General features: G+C 44.2%; 1 protein-coding gene across 2 annotated transcripts in view; it reads right to left on the reverse strand.

Annotated features, from left to right (window-relative positions):
- Nucleotides 1-3,007: 3,007 nt before the first annotated feature.
- The window catches only part of LOC146186102 (V-type proton ATPase catalytic subunit A-like), a 30,740-nt gene continuing 20,491 nt past the window's right edge, over nucleotides 3,008-13,256 (reverse strand). For both annotated transcript variants that reach the window (XM_084607033.1, XM_084607034.1), the window contains exons 12-14: nucleotides 10,059-10,118; nucleotides 9,358-9,624; nucleotides 3,008-3,575 (exon numbers count right to left, since the gene is read on the reverse strand). In XM_084607033.1, the coding sequence (XP_084463159.1) occupies nucleotides 3,483-3,575; nucleotides 9,358-9,624; nucleotides 10,059-10,118 (420 nt within the window). In that variant the 3' untranslated portion in view covers nucleotides 3,008-3,482. The remainder of the gene's footprint in view (nucleotides 3,576-9,357; nucleotides 9,625-10,058; nucleotides 10,119-13,256) is intronic.

Raw genomic sequence — 13,256 nt, forward strand, 5'->3', positions numbered from 1 at the left:
TCCCATAATGGAGGCAGAGGTGTGGGCTCCTCTACGCAAGCTGCGCACCACCTCTGCTCCGAGCCTGCCTCCGCAATTTGGATGCAAGGATCAATGGCATCCTTCATCGAATTTATAAACGAGCATTGGAGTACAGGCACCCTACCGCCTGAATAGAAATCGGCAAGAATGATCTCTATACCTAAACCAAATAAGCATCTTGATCTAAAGAACATGCGGCCCATTTCCTAACATAGTGCGTAGGGAAGCTCATGGACCATGTGATCCTGCGTCGCCTAAACCCTATTTCTCCCTACCATGTCCAGCTTTCAAGCAGGCCTCTCGACTTAGAAAATAATGCTTCAGCTAAAGGAGGAAGTACTCAACCCTGATTTCCCTCAACTTATCAGAGCTGTCCTGCCTCTGGATCTCACCAAAGCCTTTGATAATGTCTATCACGTCTCCATCATTTGGTTCCTAAGCGCACTGAATGTAGGCTCCCATACGTGCAGGTACATAGCTGTGTTCCTCCATGAAAGGACGGCCTTCAGCAGAGAGAGAGAGAAAAACAACTTTATTTGCCCCAGATGTCATGAATTAGGGAAGGTGGGTCCTGTGTGGCTTCCTGTAACTGGTGACAGCTCAGACCGAAACCTTCACTTTTGGAAGTAGAGGAACCCCACAAGGGGCAGTCCTATACCCCTTTGTTTAATATTACCCTCATTCCACTAGTATGCAAATTGGTAGCCATCCCTGCAATTCAGCACTGTTTGTATGCCGATGAAATCACAATCTAGACAAACACAGGTTATCATGACGACATCAAGTGCAATCTGCAGCAAGTGGTCAACGTTATAACCGCACGTGCCCAAAGTATAGGACTCTCCTGTTCGGCATCCAAATTGGAACTTTTAGTAATCGATCTCAAAAAGCATCACCCCCCTGCAATTCGCATCACCCTGGATGGAACTCCCATCCAAGCGGTCGAAAACATCAAGGTCCTCTGCATTTCCAACGATTGCACTAACACCAATGCCAAAAGCTATTTGAAAAACCGTGAAAAATATTGCGGCACTTATTAAACGCATCTCCAATAGCCATTGTGGCATGAGGGAAGCGGACACGCGCCGCCTCATTCAGACCTTCTTCTAAGTAGAATTACCCTACCCTACCTCTCCCCCTCAGAGACCAAGCAGGTTAACAGTCTTATCAGAATGGCCTACAAAACGGCTCTTCTCCTTCCCAAAACCATTGCCACCACCAAACTTCTTCAGTTGGGGGTACATAATACCCGAGAAAAGCTAGTCGAGGCACGAATACAACCAGCTCTCTGGGACGAAAACTGGCCAGCAGCTCTTAAACTGACTGCAAATTCGCCTCCCTGGTCAAACCACCGCCATGTATTCCCCTCCCGAAACCATTAGCACAAATATTTACATCCCGCCACTCCCGAAAAGCACTATCCGGAGCACAATTATGACTGATGCATTGCTAGAACTAAGGCACTTCAAAAGCAATTACCCCCGTCCACCCTGCAGTCTATGTAGATACAGCTTAATATCCTCAGAAGTCCGCATTCATGGTTGCAGTGACCGACAAAGTTACCTGTGCCACCATTCAGAACTCAACCCAGCCCATTGAAGCGGAAGATTCAGCAATAGCTTTTGTGATTATTCACTCCTCCGCGAAATATATTTTCTACGATTCAAAAATAGCCATCTACAATTTTTCAAAAAGAACAATTTACACCCCAGCAGCTAGCATTCTGCTCCCCATCCCTATTACTGCATCACCCTCCTCCAGGCAACAGAGTTCAATCGAAAACAACCAGCGTTCTAATATTTCAAGGAAGGGAAAGGCGCAGTATCTGTCACACTTGTTCTGTGGACAAGTGAACCACGCTGTACGGTGAGAGGAAAAAAGTGAAAGTGGAAAGGCAATGACATCGCAAATAAAACGGATGCAAGCATTTTGACCACTGCACCCCCACTGCGGGAGTGCGTTCTATACAGAACTCACTTTAATGCCCTGCGCATGTGATGCCGCAGATGGTTTCAGACTCCACTCTGTGAGCTTTCTGCGGCGGCGAGCGCTTCTGCAGTGCAGAAACTACAGTCCTCTCCGCACTGAGGCGCGCATCTGCCGATATGCCACTACCTCCTCCACCTCTGTGGAAAGCACCACATATCTGCTAACAGAGTGTCATTTTTCGCGGTCATTTTTTCCGAGGTATATGCCTGACACGGATAATTCAGTTTCCTCAACAGTAGGGTCTCGCAACTTTTCTCCTTACTTGTTGCCTCTCAGTGGGTTAAACGGCGATTGTTACCTAGAGGTGTCTCTAAATGAAACCTAAATGTAACATACACTCACTGCAAGAAGGAAATGATTACGGTGAAGCTAAGTGAATAGTGTTACTGTTGTCATGCAGTCACCTCGTGGCTCTGTTCACGGCTGATTTTGCGGCTATTAAGAATTAAAAACATCGCATAATGCAACCTAAAGGCCTGCAGGTCATAGCAGCTGAGCAGTGTCTCCTCCCAGTCCTCCCGAGTGGAGTTGGGATGAGAAGGAATAACTGGGTTGGATGGGCAAGCCCACACCATGTGGTAGATGTCCAAACACTCCTCCGCACAGTGCGGACAACTGCCCATAAAGGAAGGATTAAAATGTTTAGAGTGCTGCCGGCCACAGCAGAGTGTTAGTATAAAAACTGCGTAGAAGCCGCTCATCAGTCTTAGACCTTTACTCGGGCGAGGGTGAAGGATATGGCAAGATTGATAATAAAGAACAATGTCTTCAAAAAAATATGTAGGTTTGAATTCGAGATCCTGATCTAGCCGCTAATAAAGCTGTAATGCAGGGAGGCCACAAAAACTATCTCTTCACTTGCAGCCATTGCACACTGTGTGTTGTGTACAGGCAGATTAACAGGCACTCTGTCTCCGTAGCTTCAAGAACCACCACAAGCACCTTCTTGGGACAGGTTTACTGGGGCAAACACAGTCTTTCAAAGAAGCACCATGGATTTGCAACATTCACATTTAGACTTTATTCTTGACATCTCCATTATATTAAGACGGCAATGAAAAAAAAAATGAAACGGTCAAAATATATCACTTCAGTGCCACCACATAAAGGACATTGCATAATTAAATGAGGTAACAAAAGTGACTCCATAAAAGCGCGCAAAGGCTGGTTTAATACAGAAACAAAACTGAGCAAACAAAAGATTGAGAAACATATGTACAAAAGGCTGAGCACTGAAATCAAATTTAAGAAAATGGTATTGCTGCTCACAGCCTTTTCCGCTCTGCTAAGGCAGGCCACTAACATCTAATACACAGACTGCCTCCCTTGTATGTGCGCGAACCCTTGGACACAGTTACAGCACGAGTTCTACTTGGAATGAGGTTGGAGAAACACCAGAAGCATGACAGGGCCAAGCGATCGACAACAGTTCTTTGGCTCCTTGGCAGTGCTGGCGAGGAAAGCGCTGCTCTTCAGTCCTCCAAGTTACGGAATGCTTGCTGAATGTTCTCGAAGAGCTCCTCAAAGTCCTGTCTGATCTTCTTCTCACCTTCCACCACGGGATCCTGAAATCCAACAGAATCATGCTATCATCGATGCAGCCAGCTAGCAACATACAGCATAAGGCCAATTATGAACCCATGTATACCAATATACTGCCTAAAATCTTTCTTTAAATGCTTTTGAACAAGTAAATGCAGCAGTACAGCAATTAACAAAAATAAATAAATGAGCTAGTGATAAAATTTGTCAATTTCAACTTGATTAGTCACTTCACATACCCTAATTCAAGCATGTAAAACTCAAGACAACAATATAACTACCTAAATCGGTGAACAATGTGCCTTTTCACAATTAATATGAGTACTGCACTGTAATGCCATAAAGATGCGACACCTAGCCCTTAAACTCAAGAGCAAGCGTGAATTGGTTTGGTTTGGTTTAAAGAGTTATGCATCCCAAAGGCGAACTGCTACAACGGACACCTTAGTGGAGAGTTGCCGATAATTTCAACTACATGCGCTTCTTTACAGTGCACAGACGTTAGAGATGGGTGCCTTGTGGAAGTGAAAATGTGGTCTCTGTGGTAGGGATCGAACCTACATCCTTTCGTTTAACAGTCGAGCACCTTAACCAAACGAAATGCTTTGCAATCTGTAGCTCAGCATTACCTTGTGCTGTGGAGCTAGACTACATTATAAGTACCATGTCATCAAGAGACATCCCTTGTCAGGGTTATCACACTTGATCTCCTCGGGCGAAATATTCGACATGCCAAAGCTCAAACTTGGCTCACCACTAGTTGCCACTTATGAGCTTTAATAATAATAACAATAATAACACAGTCAACCCCCTCAATAACGAAAGCTCTCAAGAACGAAATTGTTGCTGTCCCGGCGAACTTCCATGGAGTTCAATGCATTTCCCTTCTCTCAACAGCAAAGAGTTTTATAAAGCAGTCCCGCATTAACGAAAGTTTGAGGTAGTGATCTGCAACATTTTTTCGGCACGTCAGCCAGTTGGGAGCAGAGAAGTGGCAAAACTGCAGCAGCGCACTCATCCGACAAGTCAGGCCAGTTCTTTTCTGTCAACAAGCACCGGCATGGCCATTCATGGCCATTGCTATTTACTTTCTGTAGGTTCGGTAATGATAATGATGATAGCAACGAGATTTTTTTTTGTGCAGTGAAAGTTGGTTTTTGCTAGCCTGCCTGTTGGCAACTAAACACACACGTGATGTTTTCTGACGACACCGCCGCCAGAGCAACGAACCCCTCTTTTCGTTGCTACGCCCACCACATTATCTCGCCGTCCGCCTCGTGCACGCAGATTTCGCCCGCGACTTGTGTGTGTCCAGTGTATTTTTTTTTTTTTGGCCTGTCGGAAACATGCCGCCTCCTGAAGCCGAAGTTTTTGATACAGCAAGAAAAATATGCAATCATCACCAAAGCTGCAAACAGCAGAAAGGAGTGTGACATTGTGGAAGGATTCAGTATCCCGTGCAGCTCACTTTCTACTATTCTAAAAGCCAAAAACAGCATCATGGCGGCACTTCACAACGGCGCGCGCGCAGAACAAGACTGTGGCAATGCTGGTCTACAAAGATGTCAATAAAGCGGTATATCAGTGGTTCCTCGACAAGAGAGCGAACAAGATGCCTTTGTCTGGAAGCCTTCTGCAGCAGAAGGTGATTGACTTCACGTGCATTCTGGGGCACGACAACTTTAAGGCGAGCACCGGATGGCTAAGCCGATTTAAAGCGTGGCACTGCATCATCGCCAAGGTGTTATCGGGAGAGTCTGCGAGCGTCAAGGCTGAAGCAGCATAGTCCTGGATGCAGGAAAGTTATAAAAGCATAATGGATGAATATGAGCCTTCCGAAATTTATAATGCGGATGAAACTGGCTTTTTTTCACGAAATGTTGCCATCGAAAATGCTCGGCCAGAAGGGACAAAATTCCATGAAGGCAAGTTGAGCAAAAAGCGGGTGGCAATACATTTTTTTGCTCCAACATGAACAGATTCGACAAGCGTCCGCTCCTCGTGACCAGCCGGAGCAAGACGCCATGATGCTTTAAAGGTAACCGAAGGCCTCCGGTCGAGTGCACTGCTAACCAAACCTTTGAACTGCACATTCCTCATTCAGCCTCTTGAGCAAGGGGTTATTAGGAGTGTCATATCTGCGTACCGTGGGAGACTCATCCAGCGGTGTTGTTCAACATGGAAATGAAGTTCAGCCTCTTGAGCAAGGGGTTATTAGGAGTGTCATATCTGCGTACCGTGGGAGACTCATCCAGCGGTGTTGTTCAACATGGAAATGAAGTGACAGACAGAAATTGATCTTCTTATGGCGCTGGAGATGCTTGCCACGGCGTGGATTGCTACTTCGGCCCCCCTTGTCCAGAATTTGTTCAGACATGCCTGTTTCGCAGCTGGTCAGCACACCTTGGCAGAACCAGAAGTGGGTGTTCCTGCAAGCGGTGACGATCTACACCCACTAATTGAAGCATGAGACGCGCTTCGCAGTGTCGATGCAATGGTGCCAGACGCTGTTCAACTGGACGACTTTTTGTGTGCGAACGCCGACTTGATCGTGCACGAAGAATTCAACGACAGCACTATTATCAACAGTGTGCGCAAACGAAATGAGGAGAGCGATGACGAGGATGACGAAAACAAAGCACAAGGAAAGCAAGTAAGCTCGCATGATGTGCTTGATGCTTTTGATGTTATCCGCACTTTCCTTGGCAACCATGACGACGAAGCTATGCATAGCTTACCTAACTGCAAAGACTAAGTCGTGAAGCTCTTGCATAGCCGAGTGAAGCAGAGCAAAATAAGCGACTTTTTTCATTAAATTTTCGTTTTGGAAAATAATGTATGTGCTTACTTCTCCCATTTTCGCAACAGAAAATTTTCACGAAAACGAAAAGTTTTCCTTCCTCAACGGTTTCGTTATTGCGAGGTTCGGATGTAATAATAATAATAATAAATGTACTGCATCTCAATCCCACTCTCAAAAAGGCCCTGAACCCCTTTGACACTTGTTTTGCAGCTTCCTGCTCCCTCTTGACATCCCTGAAATTGCTTCTGCAAACCGCTGCTTTTTTTTATTTGCACAAATGTTAGCAGGAATTTTTGTTAGGTGGAGCTGACTTCAAACTATTTTTGCGTCTATAACTCGCCCCTGCGTATAACCCCGCACTCTGATGTTCAAACACCCCAAAATAAAAAAAAAATAAAAATTTTCGCGTATGAATAATTTACATGAAAGAAGTATAACTAGGCTGCTACAACTGTGAAAAAAGCGATCATTTTGTTTTCGAAAAACAAATATTCCGAATAAAATTGCTGCCACTGGTCTTCACTGCAGTCATTAAAGATCCGCAGTGAAGCCTAGTCATTTTGGGCTTGTTTAAAAATTTGGATAATTTAGACTGTCGCTGAAATCCCGCCAAAGCTCATAATTCCGTGGCATCAGAAGCTAGTCTATTCAGACACCTCGCTGTTGGTATCTTAATTCGGTCAGGCTCTCCAACTGGCACCATGCCAATGTAGGATTTGCTCCAAAAATTGGTTCACATATTGGTCCTTCGGCTTGAATTGCATATTGAATGGTTCGCCGCATCTCTTGGATGTGCATGCATTGGTAAGAGTGTTGGTGACAGGCAGAGGCAGCCTCTGGACGAACAGTTTTATTTTCGATGCTTTGTCACCAGCCCTGACCAGCATACCAACCAAGCCTGTAACTGCACTTTGTTCAAAATGATAAATGTCTTATCTCTTCTTTTTTTTGTTTTTCAATGCTTTTCAGAGTTTCGAAAGTTTTTCAAACCGCACGTCCTCATTTCTGTCCACGCAGCATTTCCGCAGACAGAAAGCATGGTACCACTTGTAACCAAATGGGCACAATCGAGAGGACTAACTGAAATGATTACATGGCTTGTAGGATGTTTTCCTTTTGCCCCACCTGCCGGAGTGGCGCAGCGGTTTAGGCGCTCGACTACTGTGCCTAAGGACGCGGGATTGAATCCCAGCCTCGGCGGCTGCGTTTCGATGGAGGTGTAACGGAGTGGCGTCCGTGTACTGTGCGCAGTGCACGTTAAAGAACCCCAGGTGGTCGAAATTTTTAGAGTCCTCCACTATGGCATCTCTCTAGCCTTAGTCACTTTGGGACGTTAAACCCAACAAACCAACCAACCATGTTTTCCTTTTTCAATGGCCTTGAAAAATAAAATTCGCAAAACTGGCTACATCAGAACAACACTCTGGGCTATGGTGAACAATGCAACAGAGGGTTCTCGATTAATTTGTGCCACTTAGAATAATTTAATGTGCAGCCAAATCTCGGCACAAGAACTACTTAGAGTGAGCACTACAACGTCTACCCTTTGCGGACCTGTCACACACAGTGCTGGAAAACCAGAGTGCCCAAGCAGCCACCCCGAAAACCAACCACTGAGTGAGGGAACAACCGGTACCATTCCTTGCCTTTCCTCGAAACCTGCTCCTCCTCACAATGCCAAGTTCAAATGAGCTGAGCGAAGGAGTGAACAGCTACAACTTCACAGCCGCTGTCGCTGTAATTTCTTTGCAATTTCCTCCTTTAAACGCTGAGCATGCCCCAACCAAACTGCTCCTACAGAAACTACTTAAGTGCCTCCTAAAAGAGATCCCACGAGAACAATACAACAGTTCAAAGAAAATGCCATCCATTTATTAAAGCAAGCTCAAAGGACTCCCCACAGTTACTTCCCACACTTAATCCCTACACCTAATCCCTACACCTAATCCCTACACCTAATCCCTACACCTAATCCCTACAGCTGCTCCTCACAGCCACTCCTCACAGCCACTCCTCACAGCCACTCCTCACAGCCACTCCTCACAGCCACTCCTCACAGCCACTCCTCACAGACCATTCTGCATATGATGCAGGGCACCCTAAATTGTTTTTTTTTTTTTTGCACCTTCCCTCCCCTGAAGCCACTAAAGCGGCTGGAACTACGTTCACAGTTATGCTTAACAGCCAGCACTGCCATCTACGTTCTGCCACAGCAAGCTACCACCCTGCTTCAGTGTACAACAAAAAAGTGTGCTCGCAACGATGTAGCTGGATAGAATGCAACTGAAAGATCTTTGGAGGCAGTGTGCATGTTTTGGCATACTATGCATGCAAGTGCTGAATAGAATGCAAATTACAAATATGTATTTAGATTTAAAATATCTCATCAGAAAAAGAAGATAAAGCAAATAACATCCGAAATCCCCTCATGTAATGTCCCGGTTAGGGACCTTTGAGGTATAATAAATAAATAAACTTCTTAAGGGCAATTACGGCAATTTCTCGTTAAAAAGATGTCTTTTAGGAATATGCACACATTTCAGAAGATCCATCACACATGCTGAAGCTAAGGAAATTCATAAAACATCATTTTCTTGATCATGAATAAATATCAGCCTGAAAGAAAAAGTATGTGGCAGCAATTAGCCTAAATTTAGCCTAATTACTAATATATCAAAAAAAAGGAAGAAAGGAAAGCTTTAGGATGTGCGGCGAACCTTTTGAAATGTCTGCATGTTCCGAAAAAAGGTTTTTGATGAGAATTTACCACAATGACCTAATTAGCATAGATAATTTGCCCATCTTCTCAAATTAGATATTTGAAATTAGCCCTCTATACTGCATTTGCATGCTAAGTTTCAACAAGATATGCTGAAAAATAGCGTTTTCAAGACCCTCATACCCCCTTAAATTGCTCTGTCAAGGATACACTCAATACAATGACAGGTGGACTTCAGCTTTTGTACATACGAGACACATGGAAGTGTATTGCCTTTTCTCACCTTAAACTTCATGCTGCTGAGCTGGTAGAGGAGATCGCCCAGGGCCTCCTTAATGATGGCCCAGGTGATGCGGTTCTCACTTTGGGCTGTCGACTCCACTGCAGCCCTGGCCAGGTCGTACAGGCCAATCATGTTACGCAGCATGCCCACCGACTTGTAGAAGGGGCAGAAGCGGTCGTACGAGGTGTAGCTGTTCTGTTGCAGGAAGTCGTCCTTCAGAAGCCGTGCCACCTCCAGCGTTATCTTGTCCGTCTCTGCCAGGGATGCCTGTACAAAAGAAGAAAGACTCCATGCTTCCCCACACATTTTCCTGCTTCCTCGCACAATAAGCAATTCCAGGTGGAATAAATTTCACATTTCTTTCACAGCAATAGCTGTCAATGGCTTCATGACACTAGAATCGTGCCAGCAAAGAAAAAAGGAACATTTCATCCAATGAGAGTTCAGATTATGGAGCATAGCATAAATATTACTCAGTAATTCTTTTTTACAAATGCCCTCTACCAACAATTAGTCGAGAAATTTTGCACGCAATCAACAGTATATTCTGCGAAGAAACCGCAGTCATTTTACTCAGTCTTTAGGAGGAATGAGAAACGCCCTGGCACAAAGATGCTACACCCTCTGACTTACTCATGCAATATAGGGAATCTAGCACTAGTTATGCAAAACAATGTTGGAACTAAACATTTCCACTTTACCTTTCCGACAAGCTGGACAATTTCAGAAAGGTCTTCTTCCTCCTGTAAGATTTGTTGGCACTGCAGAGAACGGGTGTAACAACAAGTTAAAGCAATGGTGCAGAGGAGCTACACTCAGCCTGCAATCAGGTAATGAAAGCACCATGAAGTTTCTATTAAAAAAAATAGCTACCTAAGTAGAAAAATCAATAATATACCCCTGTCCCAACGTATACACTGGATTCATGGTCATGCTCATGATCCGCAATATACTAATGCAGTCACACAGCTTGACACGTGAGCCAACCCGCCATCTCTCCCATAGATCCGTTCCTGTCCCATGTTTCTGAAAAACACGCTCTGTGCCAGTGAACACGTGCTCCAATTTTCAGTGTTTGCACCCTCTCTCTCCTTTGCAATCTCACCTAGGGAAGGAGATATTCATGCACCAGATTCAGACAGGAGCAGCTCTGATCCTTTTTGTATGTCACTGGTGGTATGACAAATGTTTGAAAGTGACTGACAAGTGCCCTCACTGTGGCACTGTCAAAACCATGTGATGCAACACCTTTGATGTGGACTTGTCCAGCTATGGCGTCTGTGAGACGCACCCTAGGGAAGGTAGGCCTGCGATGGGACCTCGAATGTGACTATCACAGGCGGACACTGGATAATTTATCAGGAACTTTCGCAAATTTTTAAGCGAGACAAGTTTATGCTTCTTTTTCCCTTTATTGGCTCATACTGTCATGGACAAAATGTGTCCTGCTTTTGCGGCGTTCTGATTGGCCGAGGTGGGATGACGTCATAGAGGTCTCGACCAGTCACATAGCACGACCATAGTATGCGCGAATGAGTGCCTTACATGGCCATATGTCAATGATCAATTATTAATTAATCAATTACGAGTTGACAATTAATGAATTGCTTAATTATATACTAATTAGTGTCAGTAGCATACAAGAATGCGGTACTCAGGTTTTCACTTTTCACTACTTTAGTAGCTAAAGTTCCTCGCAATTTTTTACCTTTTTGCCGTATCTTCTCTCCCTTTCTCATAATGTCTAAAAACATTAAAAAAGTGAATAAAAGTAATTTGAATACAAAAAGAAACTACGAAATAGCATGACCCGCATTTTGACTGAGCCATGGTTCCTTTGCAATTATTAATGCACAGATAGGCTGGAATATAACAAGAACACGCACAATTTTTGCTTTGCAGTGAGATATTCCTTTGCACCCAGCTTATGGACATTTACTGCAGTTTTACCTAGAAACAAGCACTACGCTAGTTGTATATTGCGACCAGACACTACGCAGGTAAAATATTTTGTCTGTTCACAGGCAGCGCTCACATTTCATTCTGGCCCGGCTGTACAAAACATTCTAAATAAAATGAAGACAAATTGTGGAGAACTCATGGATAGGATGAACAATGAAAGACTAATAACGTATACACACGTGTAACGGCCACACGCATGTAATGGCTGCACCCCGAACTTTAGAAAGGAAATTGGGAAAAAAAACATTAAAAATTTCCCGAGTAAAAGCCGCACCATGAGTTTCAGGAAGTTGGGCAGTGCCGTCTACTGTGCGGTGCAAGAAATACGGAACGTTTTGTGGTTACTGCTGCCAGGTGGGGCCCAAAAATCAAGTGAAAGCCAAAATGAAGCGTAAGGTTAGAAGTAGAATTGCCAATAAGAATTAAGGACAAAATATTTGAGGAAAAAAAAAAGTCTAGCATGGGGGCAGCGGCCACCTCCGTTACAAAGAGGGCGCTCCTAGCCGCAGCGATGCCCGCCCGTTACAAAGGGTGAGGCCAGCAAATCCAATCCAATCCAAGTCTGTTCGCTCCTCCGTTTTACAGCCATTTCCTCAATCGCCCAAAGCATATCACGTGCGATCTCGCAATCGGAACGCATCGCTGCCCTGATTTGTTCTGCGCTCGTGAGCTGAAGATTTTCTTTTGCCTCGATGGGAAAATATGTTAGTTATGTTAGAATCACTTTAAACTGAAAGTGATTCACTACGGGATTCACATACTGATTCACACGGGACGAGCCTAAAATCCCGACTAGTTTAGCAGAGGAGGACGAGGAGGTTTTTGACATTAATAAAGGCAAGTACCACTGCAAATAATTTTTTTCGTTGTCTTTTTCTCATGTAATCGCCGCACCCCCCGATTTTCACCCCAATCTCGGAAAAAAAAGTGCGGCCATTAAACGCGAGTATAAGGTAGTTAGTTTCCCATAAGAACCAATAAAAAAGAATATGTTTAGAACAAAATGTATAGCGCGTGCTTCAATTAAGGCAAACTTTCACAACGGGGAATTCCCACAGAAAGAACAGGCTGAATTATGAAATTATGAAAACAACTTCCTTACCAGCTGTTTAAAGCACCTTAATAAGTGGCCATTAAGAAAGGAAAGAGATACTACTGACAAAAAGTGATTTTAAGAAATGAATGCAACATGAAAAGGACTTCCAAACGCTATTTGCATTTTCAAAAAAGTTTTAAATCACAGATTGGTTTACCTTTCAAAAGTATGCAAAGTAAGTAGCCATCCCAACCTTAGATAAAAAAAAAAGGCCCCTGTTCTGCAACTGAATGAGGATGCAAAGATAGTACAATGAAAAGTTGTACAAAATGTTTTACATCTGCCGGCCTGACCAATGGTCTTTGCAGATCAGAAATGAGAGAGCGTTACACAGTTCACTAAGGGTTATGATAGGGGTACAAAGCCTCAAAACAGTGTTCCTACTAAAAATGTATAATCCCAACTTCAAAAAATGAAATAGGAAAAATACTAAAATTTCTGCCACCACACAAGACTATGCATGGGCAAGGGCCCATGCAGAAGTAGCACAGTCCTACCAATGCAGGTCAACTTACGCGGACACTAATACCACCAAAACTGTGAGGCACAGGATCTGCATGCAACTAAAAGCAGCATAGGTTACCACCAGTTAGGAATGCAGCAAGCAAACAGAAATCTGAGTTACATTTCTACAAAATACTGACAACCCAGCTGTGTCTGCTATGAGACAACCTATGGGTCTCTAACCGACCCTGCTGCCTTCCTGTTGCTTGCCCTTACCATTTGCTTTTCTTTCCGTAGCTCAGTGAGCTGCCAAAACTCCAGCATTTTTGTTAGCATCCAAATGCCAGCCCTGTAAGTGAACGCTGGCAAAAACACAGCTGTCATACAGCTTTTTTTC

The sequence above is a fragment of the Amblyomma maculatum genome, chromosome 6, assembly GCF_055883805.1.
Source record: "Amblyomma maculatum isolate TAMU_Amacu chromosome 6, ASM5588380v1, whole genome shotgun sequence".
Lineage (NCBI taxonomy): Eukaryota > Metazoa > Arthropoda > Arachnida > Ixodida > Ixodidae > Amblyomma > Amblyomma maculatum.